Source organism: Pseudorasbora parva, chromosome 20 (assembly GCF_024679245.1).
Source record: "Pseudorasbora parva isolate DD20220531a chromosome 20, ASM2467924v1, whole genome shotgun sequence".
NCBI classification, from domain to species: domain Eukaryota; kingdom Metazoa; phylum Chordata; class Actinopteri; order Cypriniformes; family Gobionidae; genus Pseudorasbora; species Pseudorasbora parva.
In genome coordinates, this window is record NC_090191.1 from 42,795,853 (window position 1) to 42,816,549 (window position 20,697).

The 20,697-nt window shown below is 40.8% G+C and overlaps 2 protein-coding genes and 2 non-coding genes across 13 annotated transcripts in view; all 4 read left to right on the plus strand.

Annotated features, from left to right (window-relative positions):
- The first annotated feature begins 1,365 nt into the window (after window positions 1-1,365).
- Window positions 1,366-15,193, plus strand: tmem214 (transmembrane protein 214). The gene is made up of 16 exons (XM_067427412.1): window positions 1,366-1,634; window positions 2,747-2,931; window positions 3,020-3,170; window positions 3,976-4,110; window positions 4,884-4,966; window positions 5,979-6,084; window positions 6,753-6,834; window positions 6,922-7,023; window positions 7,094-7,235; window positions 8,674-8,765; window positions 8,843-8,891; window positions 9,270-9,371; window positions 10,000-10,214; window positions 11,443-11,611; window positions 11,697-11,848; window positions 14,494-15,193. The coding sequence occupies exons 1-16, from the start codon at window positions 1,496-1,498 to the stop codon at window positions 14,612-14,614; spliced, it is 2,025 nt and encodes a 674-aa protein (XP_067283513.1). The 5' UTR covers window positions 1,366-1,495; the 3' UTR covers window positions 14,615-15,193.
- Window positions 15,194-15,369: 176 nt separating this feature from the next.
- Window positions 15,370-15,457, plus strand: trnay-gua (transfer RNA tyrosine (anticodon GUA)). The gene is given in 2 exon segments: window positions 15,370-15,406; window positions 15,422-15,457. It is a non-coding gene; the product is annotated as a tRNA-Tyr (tRNA).
- A 1,737-nt stretch (window positions 15,458-17,194) lies between these two features.
- trnaa-agc (transfer RNA alanine (anticodon AGC)) lies at window positions 17,195-17,267 on the plus strand. The gene has a single exon. It is a non-coding gene; the product is annotated as a tRNA-Ala (tRNA).
- Window positions 17,265-20,697, plus strand: part of agbl5 (AGBL carboxypeptidase 5) — a 114,276-nt gene continuing 110,843 nt past the window's right edge. For 3 of the 10 annotated variants that reach the window (XM_067428199.1, XM_067428193.1, XM_067428200.1), the window contains exons 1-2: window positions 18,828-18,962; window positions 19,203-19,447. In XM_067428199.1, coding sequence (XP_067284300.1) covers window positions 19,245-19,447 — 203 coding nt within the window. In that variant the 5' untranslated portion in view covers window positions 18,828-18,962; window positions 19,203-19,244. Of the gene's footprint in view, window positions 17,570-18,827; window positions 18,963-19,202; window positions 19,448-20,697 lie in introns of those variants that run through there. The other 7 variants (XM_067428198.1, XM_067428201.1, XM_067428202.1 and 4 more) reach the window with 5 other exon arrangements.

Consider the following 20,697-nt stretch of genomic DNA (forward strand, 5'->3'; position numbering starts at 1 on the left):
TGTCATTAACCCTTTCACCCCTGCTGTTGAATGCAAACGAGCATCCATTTGGAGTTTTACTATGTAAAATAAAAATGTGTGCGGGGAATGAAGGACACGCGTGTTCACTGCTTTATTTTCACTAGTTTGATGATTAATGGACATTGTATAAGGCAAATGCACCAGGAAATATTATTATTTTTATTCTCATTTCTTGTGAAATTATATTCAAATAAGATTAATTCTTAATCTACGTCTTTTAAATAATCATGTGAAATCCAAAAGTACAGTTTTTCCATAACACAAAATGATAAAATGTGTATTCCAAAGTACACATTCGCTGGAGCAACCTCATTAAATGCATAATGTGTACGATTTTTGGATTAAAATATCCAAAAAGCACTAGAACAATATATATGTTGTTGACTTGTGTACTTACATGATTTCAAATGTTTCCAATAATGCTTAAATCCAGACAAATAAGCGATTTTAACCAGGACACGGACCGTGTCCGTGTGTCGCCTATCAATGACATCATACCCGTGATATTTGTAGTAACCATGGAAACATCAAAGCAAAAGTCTGATGTGTTTTATTAGACAAGTGAGAAACTGGATCAATTATGGACAGAAAATTAATCATAATACCTTTTCAACGTCTTTATAATAATCTGTTGTAACCAACAACAAAAAAATCGATAAAACGTTTTTTTAAGCTTTATTAAGTAACAAATCACAGAAAATGGGCGAAAAAAATTAATAAAAAGAAAAAAACAAATGTTACTGATAATAATAATACAAAGAAAATAAATAAAATAAGCAACAAAATAAGTGTATTAAATCCATATCTCTAATTACAAAATAAACACAAATGTCTGATAAAACGCGTTTTTTTATTGAAGCAAAATATAGTTACAACACAACAAAATTATAATTACAAACAGTAGACAGAGAGACATTAAAATAAACAAACTAAAAACCAAAAACATTGAGCCAGGGGTAACATACAATTTTAAATAAATATAACGCGTATTCAAAAGTACACATTCATTAACAAAGAACAACTTCAAACACAGCTTCCCTATCCCAAAAGGAGTCAGGTGCTGCTCAGCGGCGCTTCCGATTGGTCAACTAGGTTTTCTCAAGCGGCGTTTAGCCGGTGTGCTAGCGGGTTTACTGGGATTTCGCGAATATAACATTAATCTGTAAAATATTTCTAGACTTGTGCGTACGGATTAATAATACATACTACATGTCAGTTATGTATATTATGTTTTCATGAAATAATATATAAAACAGACCGCGCTAGTAGCAAATTTAGCCGCGAGCCCTATAGGAATGGTCTATAATAGACTTACTATTTCACTCTAGCTTAGCCGGAAGAGCCCAGAGTGGTTGTGCTGGAACAGGAAGCAGTTCCGCTCAGCAAGCAATCAGACGTGGCATAAGAACCGTTGGTTTGATCCGGTTGACACTGTTGATTATTAATTATCATTTACTTTGTTTAAATCGAGATTATGGCCTCTGGTGTGGGCAAATGGGAAGTGGTGAAGAAGGGAAAGAAACATAATGTCAGCGCCGGAGGAAAAACTCAGGACAAGAAATCAGCCAGGAAAGCGCTGAGAGAGGCCAACATGAGCCACACTGACACCAACCGTAAGAAAATACTAATAAATACTTCATAAACACACGAGAAAGACGTGGGGATACTCCCTAACAGGACACACTGCTGTCAGATGTGTGTGTTACTGATATTTCGACACAGAAGCCATCGGAATACAGAATAAACATTAGTGTCTAGACGGCATCTTGGAGTAAACGCCATGACAGATGCTCAAGCTAGTCGTTTATTTACTGAATGTCAGTCGTTTAGTTTGATAATGTTCCGATAAACACGAGACCGTTAAACTGATCTGAGGAGATTCAAAACCAAACAATATCAAACTGTCGGTTATTCAGACTGTAAACACGATCACTGACCCACTAATACTTCTAATAATTAGTTCATTATTTAGAGAATTAAATACGCTAATGCAGTGTTTATGTAGCGCTGATTCTCAGAGGAAATCGCCTCATTCAAGGATGTTTAGATATTTTCTTTGAATTAATGTATTATTATTTTGAAATATGTATTTGCGAGTGAGAGAGAGTGTGTCTGTGTGAGAGTGAGTGACAGAGTGAGTGTGTGTCTAAGAGTGAGTGTGTGAGAGAGTGAGTGACAGTGAGTGTGTGAGAGTGAATGAATGAATGAATGAATGAATGAATGAGTGAGTGAGTGAGTGAGTGACAGACAGACAGTGTGTGTGTATGTGAGAGAGAGATAGTGTAAGAGTGAGTGTGTCTGTAAGTGAGTCAGTCAGTGAGTGTGAGAGAGTCCGAGAGAGTGAATGTGCGTCTGTCTGTGAGTGACAGAGTGAGTGTGTGTGAGAGACAGAGTGAATGTGTGTCTGTCTGCGTGTGTGAGTGGCAGAGTGCGTGTGTGTGTGTTTGAGAGAGTGAGTGTGAGAGAGTTAGAGAGTGCGTGTGTGTGTGTGAGTGAGAGTGAGTGAGTGACAGAATGTGTGTGTGTGTATGTGAGAGAGAGAGTTTGTAAGAGTGAGAGAGTGAGTGACAGTGTGTGTGTCTGTCTGTGTGTGTGTGTGAGTGAGTGAAGAAAGAGTTGCTCAATGTGTGTGACAGTGCATCAGCTCTGAGGTTATAAGACTCAGACTCTCTCGTGTCAGCGTCTCTCTCTCTCTCTCTCTCTCTCTGTGTGTGTGTGTTTGCAGACGTGATGTCCGAGACCATATTTGATGGCTTTGAGAAGATGGTGAAGAAGCAGAAGGAGCAGGTTCCTCCTCCAGCCGAAGCCCAGCAGAAGAAGCCCAGCGCGGGGAAACCCAGCAAGAAACTCCCGGCCAATGGCAACTCCAAACCCACACACTACAAGACGCTGGAGGAGGCCGTCAAAGCCGTGAGTACACACACACACACACACACACACACACATGTGTGTAATGTCAGGGGCTCAGATGAAGTAACTTCATGTCTGTGTGTCTCAGCTGGATGTGTGTGAGCTGAAGCAGCAGCTGGAGAAGAGTCAGAGTCTGTTTCCTGAGAATCCGTCCGTGTGGGTGAAGGATCTGGCGGGATACCTCAACTACAAGCTGCCGGCTCCAGACACAGAGCCCACGCTCAGCAGCTACAGCCACGGTGTGTGTGTGAGGAAATGCAGTCACTGCATGGCCAGAGAAATCATGCTGATTCACATGAAAACATGACCTGAGAAAACCAGTCACAAATGTTTCTTGAGGAGCGAGTTCTTCTGCTCTGATCACAGCGCGCTTATCGCCGACGTTTTTCGTCTTTTTCGAGACGTCTGTCTCCACCAGGCAATTATCACTGGTTATGCACAGAGTGAACGTGCAAATGACCGTAGATGCGCTTTTGATTTGATTGCAGATGAAAACTCAAAACGTCAAATATGATCTGCATTTCCTCTTCATAACAGCTCCCTTTATATGGAGATTTGTGCACGCGCTTGGGGATCAGTGTGTGTTCGGCCTGTGTGTGTGTAGGTTTAGGGGCAGGGGCAGTGTGTGTGTGTGTGTGTGTGATGGGTAGGTTTAGGGGCAGTGTAAGGGGATAGAAAATACGGTTAGTACAGTATAAAAACCATTACATGTATGGAATGTCCCCACATTTCACAAAAACAAATGTGTGTGTGAGTGACAGAGAGTGTGTGTGTCTGTGTGTGTGAAAGGGGCTATAGACAGCCTAAGAATTCAGGCAAGGTCTTTTAAAGTTTTGTTACAAGCTGTTCACACACTGGCTATAAAACAGCGGCTAATACATGGAAAATCTTACATATAACCCCTTTAATAAAAAAATGCAAAATGAATGTTTGGAGCAAATCCAGCATCGCCTTCTGAATGTCACAAGACTCCAGCGGTTAAACTCTGTCCTGCAGGGAAACTGTGTGTGCAGATCTGATCTAATGCTGTGTTTTTGTGTCCAGATTACCCATACTGCCTTGCTGGTAAGGAGCTGAAGGGTATTATTAAAAACCTGCTGGGCAAATGTTCAGACACGCTGCCTGAGTTCTTCGACCACTGCGTGTTCACCATGCTACGAGAACAGGACCGGCAGCCAAGTGAGTTATTTATACCGCACTCTCTGATTGGTTACTCGGTTTGTTTCATATTTGGTGCTCATGAGGCCATTTGTTCCCCAGTTTCCATGTGTGTTGCTGTGTTGTGTGTATTAGATGTGTGGGTCAATATGTCTCAGTTAAAGGAATAATGACTATTCTGAGCGTTCCAGTGATGTTCTCGCTACGCCTGTCACGACCATAAATTTTGTTCTTACGATTAACTGTCATATAAATAGTTGTGATTAAAGCACTTTAAATGCTTACATTTCACGGCAAAATTAACAGAAGCTTGTTTCCGCCACAGAATAAAAACATTTTAAACGGTAATTGTGACTTTTTATCTCGAACATTGCGAATTGTAAAATCAGAGTTGTGCGATATAAGGTTGGTATTGCAAGATATAAAGTCGGAATTGATGGTTATAAAGTTGAAATTGCGTGATATACAGCCCTGGAAAAAATTAAGAGACCACGTAACATTGAGAAATCCATGTTAGGTGATCTCTTCTTTTTTTCCAGAGCTGTAAAGTCGAAATTGCGTGATATATAGTCGGAATTGATGGTTATGTAAAGTCGGAATTGCGAGATAAAAATTGAAAATTGTGAGATAAAAATATTCTGTGCTTCCATAAAAATGTGATTGAAATTTAAACTGCGCAATTAACGATTATTTGATTAATAATCGCGACAGGCCTAGTGTTTAATGCAATAGAAGGTTCAAGCACAAATTTTGGCCAGTGTTTTTGATTGTGTGTGTTTCTGCTGCTTTGTCAGGTGAATCTCTGCATGGCTACAGGATGTGCATTCAAGCTCTGATGCAGGACAAACCCAAAATCGCCACGCTGAACCTCGCCGACGTGAGTCAAACGCTTTATAAACCGTATTTCAGCTCAACTGGGCAACTAACACTCGGAAGGTGCTCTTATGGCGCTGTTTCCAGCAGCGAAAGTGTTTGTGTAGTTTAAAGCGATAGTTCGCCCAAAAATAAAAATGTGATGTTTATCTGCTGACCCCCAGTGCGTCCAACACGTAGGTGTGTTTGTTTCTTCAGGAGAACACAAATGAAGATTTTTAACTCAGCCGTTGCTGTGTGTCGGTCATAATGATGTGAATGGGGAACAATTCTATGAGAGCAAAAAAAAAACATGCTTGGACAACACACACACAAACCCTGCTGCTCGTGACGACACACTGATGTCTTAAGACACAAACCGACCGGTTTCTGTGGGAAACACAACAGTATTTATGTTATTCTTTAACCTCTTATCAGACGAATCTCATCTAGTGTTCCCATCCGCTGTTATTGCCGTCTCATGAGGTCACACCGGCGCGATCATAGATATATATTATATAGAATCCTCATTCAACCGATCCGCAAAGGCACCAATGAGCAATCTATATATCTATGATCGCGCCGGTTTGACCTCATCAGACGGCAGTAACAGCGGATGGGAACACTAGATGAGATTCGTCTGATATGAGTATACATAAATACTGTTGTGTTTCTCACAGAAACCGATCGTTCGTGACTTAAGACATCAGTGTGTCGTCACGAGCAGCAGGGTTTGTGTGTGTGTTGTCCAAGCATGTTTTTTTTCCTCTCATGGAATTGTTCCCCATTCACATCATTATGACCGACACACAGCAATGGTTGAGAAAAAATCTTCATTTGTGTTCTACTGAAGAAACACACACACCTACATGTTGGATGCTCTGGGGGTCAGCAGATAAACATCACATTTTCATTTTTGGGTGAACTATCCCTTTAAAGAGCGGCGTGTGTGTAGTTTAAAGAGCGGTGTGTGTGTAGTTTAAATAGTGGTGTGTGTGTAGCTTAAAGAGTGGTGTGTGTGTGTGTCCTCTCTACAGCACCTGGAGCTGCTCCGCTCGCATCAGAACCGGCCGGTCAAGTGTCTGACCATCATGTGGGCTTTGGGTCAGGCAGGATTCTACGACCTCAGCCAGGGCATCAAAGGTGAGATGTGGAGAAATCATTGAGAAACGCCACAGTCTTCACTGATGGTGTGTGTAACCACACTGCCTCTTGGGACTGAACACGGCCAGCAAGACTGGGCTTTATGAACTTTATGCTGCTTTTCCTCATTGCCCTCGTATTCAACACTGTCTCTATTCAAACATCCACATGATCTTATTCCTAAATGTCATCGATTGGGCTCTATTAAAGCTTTGTTGAGTACGATCACATTCACACAGCGCTTGCATTCTGATCCTGAGAGAGCCGTTGTCATGAAACGACTTCACAAACGACACACTATCATTATTTCTGTTTTGCAATAATTCACGTTAATCTTAGAAGTACTGGATAAAAGTTTATAATTTGGATATAAACACTGGTGTCTAGGGTAGAGTGAATCATCTTTTGAATGTCACTCGACGCTTCAAATAAAGAGACTATTGAGACGAGACTGTTAAAAAATGTGAGTCATTGAATCATTCACTCAAGAGATTTGTTCGGAAACACTGATTCATCCAGTAATGAAACAAGTGAGTCTTTATGAGTGAGTCATTGAATCATTCACTCAAGAGATTCGCTCAAAAACACAAAATAATCCAGTAATAAAACGTGATGTCTGGATCTGGATAATTTCATGATGTGATCTGTTTGTTGTTTTCGTCCTGTAGTTTGGTTGGGTATTATGCTTCCTGTTCTCGGGATGAAAGCGCTCTCTGCGTATGCCATCGCTTATCTGGAGCGACTCCTCACGTAAGTCCTTACAAGGTTTTAACATTAAATCTTAAAATGTCCTGGACTGTCTGAACCGAAGCTCAGGGTTTTGTATCCGTGTTTCAGGCTTCATGCCAACCTGACCAAAGGTTTCGGGATCATGGGGCCGAAAGAATTCTTCCCGCTGCTGGACTTCGCTTACATGCCCAAAAACGCCCTGTCTCAAAGGTAAGGCTCACTGTGATCCGCTCAGGCGATGCTGAGGAGCGTCAGGCTTATTTCTGCTGCTTGTTTTCAGCCTGCAGGAGCAGTTGTGTCGGCTTTATCCACGGCTGAAGGTTCTGGCGTTTGGAGCAAAGCCTGAATCGACACTTCACGCATATTTCCCATCCTTCCTGTCACGAGCAACGCCGAGCTGCCCTGATGCCATGAAGAAAGAGGTGCGACACATGTTAACTAGAGCCTTTTTAATACGCTTTTTCCCCCGCATTCGGTTTTGTTTTGTTCCCACATTCCCTTTAATTTTTTTTCTAACATTTCACGTTTTTTTGTTCCTACCTTCTGTTATTTTCCCTCTGCATTCCGTTCCTCCCACAACCACCCTCGCATTCCGTGTTATGCATTTTTTTTCCCGCATATTTTTCCCCCACATTAATTTTTTAATTAATTTTGTTCCTACATTCCACCTTCCGTTTTAATTTGTTCCCATATTCCGTTAAATTTTCCCCCCACATTCTGTTCCTCCCAGAACCAGCCCCCGCATTCTGTGTTATACATTTTTTCCTGCACATTTTATTTCCCCCACATTCATTTAAAAATTTTTTTTTCCTACATTTCACATGTAGGATTTTGTTCCTATATTCCGTAGAATTTTTTCCCCACATTCCGTTTAATTTTGTTCCCACATTCCATTTTTTTTCTCCCACATTCAGTTTCATTTTTTTCCCCCACATTCCGTTTTATTTTTTCCCACATTCTGTTAATTTTTTTCCCCATTTTCCATATTTTTTTTCCCCACATTCCGTTTTATTTTTCCCCACATTCCGTTTTATTTTTCCCCTTATTCCGTTTTTTTTTTCCATATTCCGTAATTTTTTTCCCCACATTGTTTTATTTTTTCCCACATTCCGTAAAATTTTTTCCCCATATTCCGTAATTTTTTCCCACATTCCATTAATTTTTTTCATCATATTCCCGTAATTTTTTTTTCCCACATTCCGTTTTATTTTTCCCCACATTCCGTTTTATTTTTCCCCACATTCTGTTTTTTTCCCCACATTCAGTTTTATTTTTTCCCACATTCTGTTAATTTTTTCCCCATATTCCGTAATTTTTTCCCCCCACATTTTTATTTTTTCCCACATTCCGTTAATTTTTTTCCGCATATTCCGTGATTTTTTTCCCCACATTCAGTTTTATTTTTCCCCCACATTCCATTTTATTTTTTCCCCACATTCAGTTTTATTTTTCCCCACATTAAGTTTTATTTTTTCCCACATTCTGTTAATTTTTTCCCCATATTCCGTAATTTTTTTCCCCCACATTTTTATTTTTTCCCCATATTCCGTGATTTTTTCCCCACATTCAGTTTTATTTTTTCCCACATTCCGTTAATTTTTTTTCCCATATTCCGTAATTTTTTTCCCCCACATTCCGTTAATTTTCCCCCCCCATATTCCGTAATTTTTTTCCCCCACATTCTGTTTTATTTTTCCCCCACATTCCATTCAATTTTTTCCCACATTCCGTTTTTTCCCCACATGCCGTTAAATTTTTTTCCCACATTCCGTTTTTTCCCCACATGCCATTTTTCCCACATGCCCAAGGCTCTGATTAATGTGCTGTAGTTCATGAAGCTGTGTTTACTTTGGTCTGCAGCTCCTCAGAAGCCTGACCGAGTGTCTGACCGTCGACGGCCAGAGTTTGAGCGTTTGGAGGCAGTTATACACCAAACACCTGCCTCAGTCCAGGTGATGATCTTAACTATTATCACATGTCAAGAGGTTTCAGTCGAGTGTTTTACTCAGTGCTTTCTCTCTCTGCTCAGTCTGCTGTTAAACCACCTGCTGAAGTCGTGGAACACACTTCCTCCGAAGGTAAGGGCGCGTACCGTCGCCTTTGGCTTGGCTTGCTCAGTTGGGGACACTACAATTATGATCCAAGTTATTTAACTAAATATACAAATAAAATTAATTCTATCTTAATCTTATTTAATTCTATAAACTATAATACTGATCTGCCAACATTGTCGCTCTATGATAAATTGAAATGAGTTGATAACATCACTGTTTACTCCAGAACGACTGTACAGCCAAATCTAATTCTGCTGCAGTATTGTCCTGTTTAACACTGAAGCTGCTCTGACACAATCGGCGTTGGAGAAGAGCGATATAAATAAAGCTGATTGATTGATTGATACATAGACCTGTTATCTCGTGCTCCTCGCGGTCCTGACGTCATGTGTTGTGGTTTAGTTGCAGAAAAACCTCCAGGACACCATCCAGTCCTTCAGAGTGACCAATGACGAGCTGCAGACCAACACACCGGACATTCATGACTGCAACTCGCTCTGCAATGTAAGACACACACACACACACACACACACACACACACACACACACACACACACACACACACACACTCTCTCTGAAATCTGCAGAATTGACCTATTGGTAAGCCCGGCCCCCCTATCACTTAATGAGAGTATGCCAACCAGAAAATCCTCTTTTTTTTAGGCACCTAGGATCAGTGTTACAGAATCCCAGGAACATCGCTTTACCATTTTTGTAGCATAAACTCCATCAAAATGATGAAAGCTTTGGATTTTCCAATGTTTCTCTATGGCGCTGAAAACTAAAGATGTCCGAGTTTCGGTCTCAGAGCAACTGATGCTCAACTGCCATTGGCTCATCTGCATTCAAGGGGAGGGGCTTACCAATGTATCTGGGTTTTTGAATGCATCTCTTGTGTGAATGATTCAATGACTCACTCAAAGACTTCACTTGTTTCACTACTGGATGAATCAGTGTTTTGAACAAATCTCTTGAATGAATGATTCAATGATTTACTGCAGTGGGACTTTAAACTAATATTTGTGTTTTATTTCAGCGTTATTTCAGTTAGCAGATGTTTTTAATAGTTTTAGCTAATTATAATAACCCTGCATGATGCATTTGTAAATAATTTGACCCATCTACTCATCAGTCTCTGCAGCTGAAGATGCACGGTCAGGGTTTCCCGTGGTGGCGCGTGCTGATGATGGCGCTGGTGTTCGTGGCGGGCTTCATCGCGCATGACGTCAGGTCACATGGTTCGTTCGCAGACTCCACCACAGCGCTGTACCTGCAGAGGTCAGGGGTCACCGCCGTATCCCAGCAGGCCTGGAGCAAAGTGTCACATTACGGCCAACAGGGCGTCAGGTCAGGACATGCGTCAAGCGCTGAACATGCTTGTGTGTTTTCTGTTGCTGTTTTTTGTGTGAAAAATCTGCGGAATTATACGGAATGGTTTTAAATCTGTTAAGATCTAAGAATATTGGAACTGAAAACATTACATACAAAATATATTCTCTTCTTAACTTTTTTTTTAATGTTTACAATCCAAATCCAAATAGAACAACTTGTTTTTTAAACGAAGCTTGATCTCTCTTATTGCAGACTACATGCACTAACAGAGAAAATATTGCTTTATCAATTATATTGTAGACAAATCATTAAATAAATGTTTTTATATCATCCGACACTGGAGCAATATAAATAAATACCTATCAAAGTAAATAAATGAACTCATTTTAATAGCTATATATTAGGGGTGACCCCTATAGTTGAAGATTCGAAGCATCGATATGCAGGACTGGATTCGACCACTGATCTCATGGTCGAATCTTCGCGGGTTTTATGAAACGAGGATCATACCATTTTGGCAATATGGGGGTGCTCAATATTAGTGTTATAAAGACGTGTGAGCAAACGCCCCTTTAAGGGCACTGAGCTTCGCACAGGACGCGCCGCGCCTTTAAAATTCAAACACATATACACTGACGGCGGCATTCGACGCCTGTCCGCGCCGATTAAATGTATATTTCCCTCAAATCGCGGGGTATATTTTCTATCGCGGCGTTTAAATGTTATGAGAGAACGGTTAATTTACGAATGTGTAGTGTAGTTTTGATCACTTTATTAAAAGTGGTGGCTGTGTGCCGTGTGTAAAGTAAAATAAAGATAGTCTTAGCCTCCTGCTGACTAGTGTCCTGCCCTTCCCAACCCGTTTACACCGTTTATTTTTTTCCAGTCTATGGTTAACACACTGATTTGACTATCGGTCGACCATAGAGAGATTCGAAAATTCTGATTCGAATGTGGAAATCCTTAGTCGGGGACACCCCTACTATAAATATGTAATTTTTGTAGATAAATTATGTTTCCTGAACTCCTCCATGGTCAATTTTATTTGACATATTTTAAAATATCAGGAATTCTGCTGAGTTTTGTATTTCTTTTCTGCACGCGCAGATATTCTTAGATCTTTTTAACACATTTAAAACCATTCTGCATAATTCAGCAGATTTTTTAAAAATCAGCGCAGAAATCACAAACAAACTCCACAGACTCTGTGTGGGCCTGCTGATGAGTGTGTGTGTGCTTGCAGCTGGTTGGCCGAGAACACGCCGTATTATTACTCGCGTGCCGTGGAGGTCGTCGGGCCGCTGATGGAGGACGTGCAGGACAGGCTGAAGGTGGCGGCCATCTTTATCTCCCAGAAGAGCTCCGATCTTTTACTGTGGCTGCAGGAGAACGTGCCGCGGCTGATCGGATGGGTGAGGATTACACACTCCTCTGACAAACACACTCACTGAAAATTGCGCTTTCTTAAATGCTAACGTGTGCTCGTTCTTCCGTCAGATCCATGCAAACACTCCTGAGAGTGTGTTTCATTTCATCGAGTGTGTGAAGGAGCTTCTGCTGTACATCCACGAGCGCTTCATCATCCCATCTCTGCAGTATCTGTCCACAGCCCTGCAACACGCCTGGAAGAACCTACAGGAGTCCTGCAAGTCAGTCATCAACACACACACACACACACACACACACACACAGAGGACCTGTAATGGGTCTTGAGTCCTTATCATACAATGTGACGCCAGGCGCAGTTCTCATGTTCACGTCCAGCTCCTCGTGTTTAAATGATTATTACCTGATTATTAAACACACAGGGACACACACACACCTACACACACACACTCTGATTATTACACACACAGGGACACACACACACACACACACACACACACACACACACACTCTGATTATTACACACACAGGGACACACACACACCTACACACACACACTCTGATTATTACACACACAGGGACACACACACACACACACACACACACACACACACACTGATTATTACACACACAGGGACACACACACACACTCTGATTATTACACACAGGGACACACACACACACACACACTGATTATTACACACACAGGGACACACTGATTATTACACACAGGGACACACACACACACTGATTATTACACACACGGGGACACACACACACACACTCTGATTATTACACACAGGGACACACACACACACACACACACACACACACACACACACACACACACACTGATTATTACACACACAGGGACGCGCAGCAACACACTCTCTCTCTGATTATTACACACACAGGGACGCGCAGCAGCACACACATACACACACACACTGCTTATTACACACATAGAGACACGCAGCAGCACACACTCTCTGATTATGGGCAGCAGCACTCACACACACACTCGCTCTCTGATTATTACACACACAGGGAAGCGCAGCAGCACACACATACACACACACACACTCTGCTTATTACACACATAGAGACACGCAGCAGCACACACACACACACACACACTCTGCTTATTACACACACAGGGACGCGCAGCAGCACACACATACACACACACACTGCTTATTACACACATAGAGACACGCAGCAGCACACACTCTCTGATTATGGGCAGCAGCACTCACACACACACTCGCTCTCTGATTATTACACACACAGGGACACGCAGCAGCACACACACACGCTCTGATTATTACACACAAAGGGACGTGCAGCAACACACACACACACACTCTGATTATTACACACACAGGGACACGCACTCTCTCTCTGATTATTACACACACAGGGACGCGCAGCAACACACTCTCTCTCTGATTATTACACACACAGGGACACGCACTCTCTCTCTGATTATTACACACACAGGGACGCGCAGCAACACACTCTCTCTCTGATTATTACACACACAGGGACGCGCACTCTCTCTCTGATTATTACACACACAGGGACGCGCAGCAACACACTCTCTCTCTGATTATTACACACACAGGGACACGCACTCTCTCTCTGATTATTACACACACAGGGACGCGCAGCAACACACTCTCTCTCTGATTATTACACACACAGGGACGCGCACTCTCTCTCTGATTATTACACACACAGGGACGCGCAGCAACACACTCTCTCTCTGATTATTACACACACAGGGACACGCACTCTCTCTCTGATTATTACACACACAGGGACGCGCAGCAACACACTCTCTCTCTGATTATTACACACACAGGGACACGCAGCAGCACACACACGCTCTGATTATTACACACAAAGGGACGTGCAGCAACACACACACACACACACACACACACACACACACACACACACATTGCTTATTACACACACAGAGACGTGCAGCAACACACACACTCGGATTATTACACACACACACACATACACACACTGCTTATTACACACACACACAGATGCGCAGCAACACACACACACACACACACACACACACACACAAACACACTTACACACACTCTGCTTATTACACACACACACACTGATTATTACACACACAGGGTCTAAACCAGGGTCTAAACCATCCCCAGCACACACAGACATGCCAAATATTAAAAATAAAATAATTACAATGTAAAAGATTGTGTCCATAAAGATAAACATGTCTTCATGTCATAAGGATAGTGATCTGATGTCTCAGAATGACCTTCTGCAGTAATGACCAATGAAATGGGCCACTCATGTGACCCGTCGTGGCGACACACACACACACACACACAAACACACGCATGTTTAAACTGCGAGTGATCAGCGAGACAAGCGGTGCCAGAATGCCCACCGGACGGGCGACCGGCTTTGACCGTTCTTAAATGGCGGACAGCTAACGTATAGCGGCCCATAGAAACAGTCGCTAATGAGGTATCTACGTATGCATATCTGTGATGGCGACCGTCACAGCCCTAATATGCGGAGAGCATTCACCCCGTACCGTCATCTCGTTTATGACCGAAGTGGCATTTAGAGGCTTTTGCATCTGAACTCTTCACTTATATAGATTGTATTGTATGTAGTTTTATTTTTAGCTCTTTTTAATTATGTTAGTCTGTATTTAAAAAAATCCCCACTAGGGACAAGTGTTGTGAAATTAGTTTTAGCTAAAAACACTATGATGCATAAATCAGATAAATGTTCAAGTGTATCTGTTTTTTGTGTCTGTCCCTGTCCAAATAAACGTAAATAAAAAATGTGGGCGGTCCTATGCTAATGATGTGTGTGTGTGTGTGTGTGTGTGTGTGTGTGTGTGTAGTGGTGACGTGTCGCTGCACTGTTTGCAGAATCACCTGAGGTCGATCACCAACAGCACCTGGATTTACCTGCAGGACGCCACGACGGCCATCAAGAGCCGAGCGCAGGAGCTGCTGTCATGAGCATGATACACACACACACACCTTCTCAAACAGACCATTCTTCACCTCCCTCTTTTGCTTTTTTTGTCAATTTGCATGAGATTTTATATCTGTTGTACTGACAGTTCTGTCTTTTATGCAGATGTTTTTCATGGTGTTTATTTTACACAAAGTTGCCAATCCATGAGTTGAAAAGACGGTTTTTGTTTTTACACACACAGCTCTGTGTGTGTGTGTGTGTGGCAAACCGCTGATGGACCGAATGAAACATGCGTGTGGTGAAGATCAGAGATGGAGACGGATCACTAATGACTACTGCTGCTGGCTGAGCTCTTTACTTGAACACTGAATATTAATGTGACGCCCCTGTGTGTGTGTGTGTGTGGATGATTTACGGTTTCTGTCCCATATGAAGCGTCTGAACCTCATGCCGTACCTTCTGCTTTTGGCCTGTTTGCCAGAGCTTCGGATCTGTTTCAGAGTAACACATTATTGAAATACAATGTATCATATGAATAGGGTGTGTGTCCTGTAATATGAGCTGATTTGTTACTTTATAAATGATTTATAAATAAATAAACCAATGCTGTTCAGGTCTGATCACTCTGCTTTGTTTTGATTTTCATTGTGTGAAAGCTAAAGGCTTCTTTTTAAATAGAATATGTAGATGAAAGTATTAAATTCACATCATATATCAACTTGGAGATCTATGGCGTCGAGTGGTTCATCAGCTGCGGGACATTCATAGCTGAATCGATTCAACTGTAACTTCAGCCCCTTCGATAGCTCAGTTGGTAGAGCGGAGGACTGTAGCGGTGACTCACTGATATCCTTAGGTCGCTGGTTCGAATCCGGCTCGAAGGAGGTATGTTTTTACCTTTATTTGGTTTATTTGGTAATGTAAAATAAATTTTACATTTATTTGGTAATGTTTTTAATGTGCGTAGTTCGATTCAATCGAACACAATAGCGACTCCGGAGTCGACTCCATTTCCTTCAAACCAAAACATGGTCCGACGTAAAATAAGATGGCAGTCGCTACACAATATATTTATTTATTTAAGTTACCCCCGAACGAAAAGTTTAAAAATCCCCTTATTTAAACAACACACTTTTAGTGTTATGTTGCTACGCAGCTGTTGCCAATCCATAATTTGACATAGGGGAAAGTCACGAAAAACAGCCGTGGTCGAATATTATGTCAGGGAAATACATACAAAAGAAAGAAGGTATTCTTTAACGATTTATTCTTATTATATGGTAATGGTGCGAAACGCACATGATCATTGTCTTTAAAGCGTAAAATGTGCTTAAACAGGAGAGTTAAATATACTAAAATATATACGATAATGTACACTTATTAATATTTATTCTTTATGTGAGTGTGACAACATGCTGGAGTCGACTCTGAGGCTATTCGGAGTCGACTCTTTTAGAATCGACTCTTTAAAAATATGGCTTGTACGAGAAAAAAAGTTTGTGTTGTAAATATAATTTATTCTAAAGCAGTATTCCTCACAAGTGTATTTAAATCTGAATATTTGAGATATATGTACCTTTTATAAAGGGCATTTTTACATAATCTTATTGAATATAGGCTTTGCTTCATTTTATATTGTGAAATTTGATCTATACATTAAATTAGAATAAGACGCTATATGGTTATTACCAATCAAATTATATAATTTACACTGAAAAACGTTATGAGATTGTTTTAAATATTTTTTAAATGAAAGAAAACCTGAAAATAAACCACCAGTAGGTGGCAGCATATGACCGTCTAAATGAGTCATTGAGTCGATTCATTCAAACAAACAAACGGCTGACTCGCTCAAGAATGAGGCAGTTGTTTATGAATGAGTCATTGAATCTTTGACTCAACCGATTCATTCAACAGCTGAATTGATCAGTAACACACACTGTTGTTGTGAGATGCAGTCTGGTTCTGCTGTGGTCTGTGTTCGGAATTATTTTCGCTGCTGAAATACATCAAAACCAGTCTACATTGCATCTAAAATGTAAGTGATTAATGTTAATTAATTGTTTGTGGAGCTGTCATATGAAATCAGTCATTTTTAGTCGTAATGGTGTTCAGGAAAACACACTCTTGGCCGTGTGATGTTGTTTAACTGTATTATATGTTATAAATGCATAAAAACGATGTGTAATTTTAGCCGTATATGTGAAGTTTCTCTGTGAGAAGCGCTAATTTGTTTTCGATTTCGAGCGTCAAAAAATGTAATCATGTATTCACATTTATTAATAAAATATGTAAGTAGCGTCACGTGAAAAACAAACTTATTTATATTGATTGAATATTTGTATTGCCTTAATACAAATAGTTGTTTTCGTAACACAAACGAATTATTTGAAACAATTGAAAACGGCTTGGACGTAAAACGCAGATTTTCCACCTTTTGACCACAAGATGTCATCAGTGCGCTCAGTGTCGAACAGCTTCGAGTAATGAACCGGTTTACGATGCAGTGCTTCGTTTCGCCATCACTAGTGGAACAGACTGAAAGTGTTTTTTGACAAATAAGATAATTTAGTAGCCCTTATCATGTTGATTTAATGTTTGGAGCGATCATGGTTGTGGATGGGGGATTAGCTCAGATGGTAGAGCGCTCGCTTAGCATGCGAGAGGTAGCGGGATCGATGCCCGCATCCTCCAAGCTTTTTTATTTTTACTAATGTTTCATAGTGAACCACGACGAGCTACCTTCACACACACTGCTCTGTATAAAATACACCAAATTCAGTGTTTACACACATTTCCGGGTTACTACGGCCTCGGAACGAAACCAACCAATCGCTGCGAGCGAAGCCATCGCGTGAGCCGATCAGCGTGCTCAGCGCTGTATCCGCGAGCCAATCAGAGCGCAGTGCGCGGCTCCTGCGAGTCAGGCTGTGAAGACGAGGGTTTGTTTAGGTTTGAAGAGTCGCCTAGTGATCGCGAAGAGGAAGAATAAACAGGTATTTTTTACTAATCACAGCGATGACAAATGTATTCTTGCTTTGATTTGTGTTCAGTTTACTACGCTGCATGCGACAGAGGTGTGTTTGTTAGATACCAGTCCCGATTTTGTCATTAAATAGCTGTAATAAAGCTAGCGAATGCTAACAACACTAACATTAGCTTCTGCTGCTGATGTGATCAGCGGTTCTCAGACATTCAGAGATTATTAACATATGATTATGATTTAGAGAGCGATAACGTTACATAATCATATAACTGATCACATAATGTCACCTAACTGTACAGTGATGGCTTCAGTGCTATTGTCTGATTATTATCTCGGGGACTGTGAACAATATCATGGGTTTATGATGATCACATTCTCAAAAACCACCGACAGCTGGAGGAAATATATTAAATAAATTAATTATACAGTATTATCCTGTACTATGGTTTTGGTCATGTATGTTATTTCTGCAAGCTCTAAGAAAACAAAACTAGAAATTGCAAAATGAAATGCATTAATTTATTTTTTATTTTTTAAATAATGCAACGTGCAATAAAATATAGTTTTTAATATTTTTTAAATTAAAATACTGCAAAATGTGCAGTAAAATATATAGTTTTTAATATTAAAAAGTGTACATCATGCAAAAGTGCAAAATATTGTTTTTAATATTTAATAAAATTATTTGTGCAAAATATGCAGTAAAATATATAGTTTTTAATATTTAAAACATAGAATTTTGTAAATGTGCAATAAAATAGTTTTTAATATTTTTAGAATACAAAATATGCAATAAAATTGATAGTTTTTAATATTTAAAACTGAAATCTAAATGTGCAATAAAATATATAGTTTTTAATATTTACAAATTAAAATAATGCAAAATGTGCAATAAAATATAGTTTTTAATATTTCAAAATAAAAAAACTGCTAAATGTGCAATAAAAGATATAGTTTTTAATATTTAAAACATTCAAATTGCAAATGTGCAATAAAATAGTTTTTAATGTTAAAAAGCTAAAATAATTCAAAATGTGCAATCAAATATATTTTTTAATATTATTATATTTTCAGTTATGCAAAATATGGAATAAAATTTATAGTTTTTAATATTTAAAATGAAAATAATGCAAAAAGTGCAATAAAATATATAGTGTATAGTTTGAACAGTCTGTAATGTTACACCGGTGCAGTTTTTTGTGTGTGAAATGTGATAAACTCATGAAGTACATTGAGCGTCATCTGTCGTCATGTCAGTGTGCGTGTGTGTGTGTGTGTGTGTGTGTGTGTGTGTGTGTGTGTGTGTGTCTTTCCAGCACAATCGTTACCGGATTCATTACAGCTTCTCTCCTGCAAACGGGAACGGCAGAGGTAATACAGGACTTCATGCGTCTCGTCTGAAGGTGTGTGTGTGTGTGTGTGTGTGTGTGTGTGTGTGTGTGTGTTTGTGTGTGTGTGTGTGTGTGTGTGTGTGTGTGTGTGTGTGTGTGTGTGTGTGTGTGTGAATGTTGATGCTTTATCTGATGTCTCCAGAGTGAAGGGTCAGAGGTCAATGATGGTGTGTAACATGAAGCTGTGTGTCAGGTTGTTCTTGTTCCCTGTTGTTTAGGTGTGTGTGTGTGTGTGTGTGTGTGTGTGTGGAGATGAAGGTGCTCAGAACTGCATAAACCGCCGTCCGTGTTGTCATGGAGTTCCGGTTCGGGAATGTGGTGTTCAGCTCCCGCTTCGACTCCGGGAATCTGGCCCGTGTGGAGCGAGTGGGCGGAGCCGAGCCCGAGGGAGGAAGCGTCCGATTGGCCAACGCTTCAGCGCAGCCGCAGCCCGACTACGAGTTCAACGTGTGGACCAAACCGGACTGCGCCGGCACAGAGTTCGAGAACGGAAACCGGTATGAAGCTCAACATAATAATAATAATTATTTTATTTATAAAGAACTTTACATTTTAAAGAAAATCTCAAAGTACTAGCCTGCCGTGGTCATCCTCAGCTCTAGTCAGAATATGAGTCTGATGCTCCATTGGGCTGTGATTATGGGCGTGTTTCAACCCAACCAGGAAAGACCTCGATTGGACAGACCGACAACCAATCAGAGCAGCGGAGCGACGCATAACATTAGTTGTCAAATGTCAACAGAACTCAACTGCACTGTGTTGCCAAGTCTGCGGTTTTCCCTCAGGTTGAAGCGACCTCAATTATGGGATATATAGACCCAGGAATGACAATTTTAGCTAGCCTAGAAATCTAGACGCCCCCTAGCGGGAGCAAATCTAATCTGGCGCGAGTGTTGTCTAGCAACTCTCAATACCATTCTGAGCTGTAAACGCCAAACTCTGGTCAGGCCAATCACATCGTGTATAGAGTCGGTGGGCGGGGCCATAATGACGATGGCCGAGTTGCGTTTGCGTGCTTCTAGTAAACACAGAAACTGGCGAACGGCGGTCTTTCGAATCAGCTTTGACCGCGACTCTGGAAGACTTGAGTTAAGCTTTTCTCTGAGAAAAGAACAAAGAACGGCACTGAAGTCATTCTGAAGAAGGGAAGATGTGTTCAGAGTTTAGCCGACCGGATACGGCGAATGTTTAATCTGTCAGCTCTGCTTCACCTTCGTTGCTCTGGTTGGTGTAGCGCTATCCTATCGCGTGCAGAGGGAGTTTGACAGACAGCCGTTTATCCGCCCCTCAGATTGAGCTGATTCATGCAGAGCGTATGCAAGTGTATGCACACTATACTGTCCATGTCCAGAAAGGGAATAAAAACATCATCACAGTAGTCCATATGAGACATCAGTGGGTTAATTAGAGTCTCTTGAAGCATCCAAAATACATTTGGGTCCAAAAATAACAAAAACTACGACTTTATTCAGCATTGGCTTCTCTTCCGCGTTTGTGTTCAATCCTCAAATAAAGATTCAAACGGTTATGACTCAGTGAATCGATTCATGATTCGTATCGCCAATGTTTTGTGATTTCTGCAGTTTGACACGCGATTTGAATCATGAATCGATTCACTGACTCATAACCGTTTGAATCATTATTTGAGGATTGAACACAAACCCGGAAGAGAAGCCAATGCTGAATAAAGTCGTAGTTTTTGTTATTTTACATATAACGGTTGCATCCCTCAGAGCAGAAATATCTG

Bases quoted from the DNA above. Each gene is read 5' to 3' on its own strand.
- tmem214 (XM_067427412.1), top strand. From the start codon at position 1,496: ATGGCCTCTGGTGTGGGCAAATGGGAAGTGGTGAAGAAGGGAAAGAAA. The intron at 3,171-3,975 runs GTGTGTGTGTGA...TTTTGTGTCCAG, and splicing joins GCTCAGCAGCTACAGCCACG to ATTACCCATACTGCCTTGCT. The intron at 10,215-11,442 runs GTCAGGACATGC...GTGTGCTTGCAG, and splicing joins TACGGCCAACAGGGCGTCAG to CTGGTTGGCCGAGAACACGC.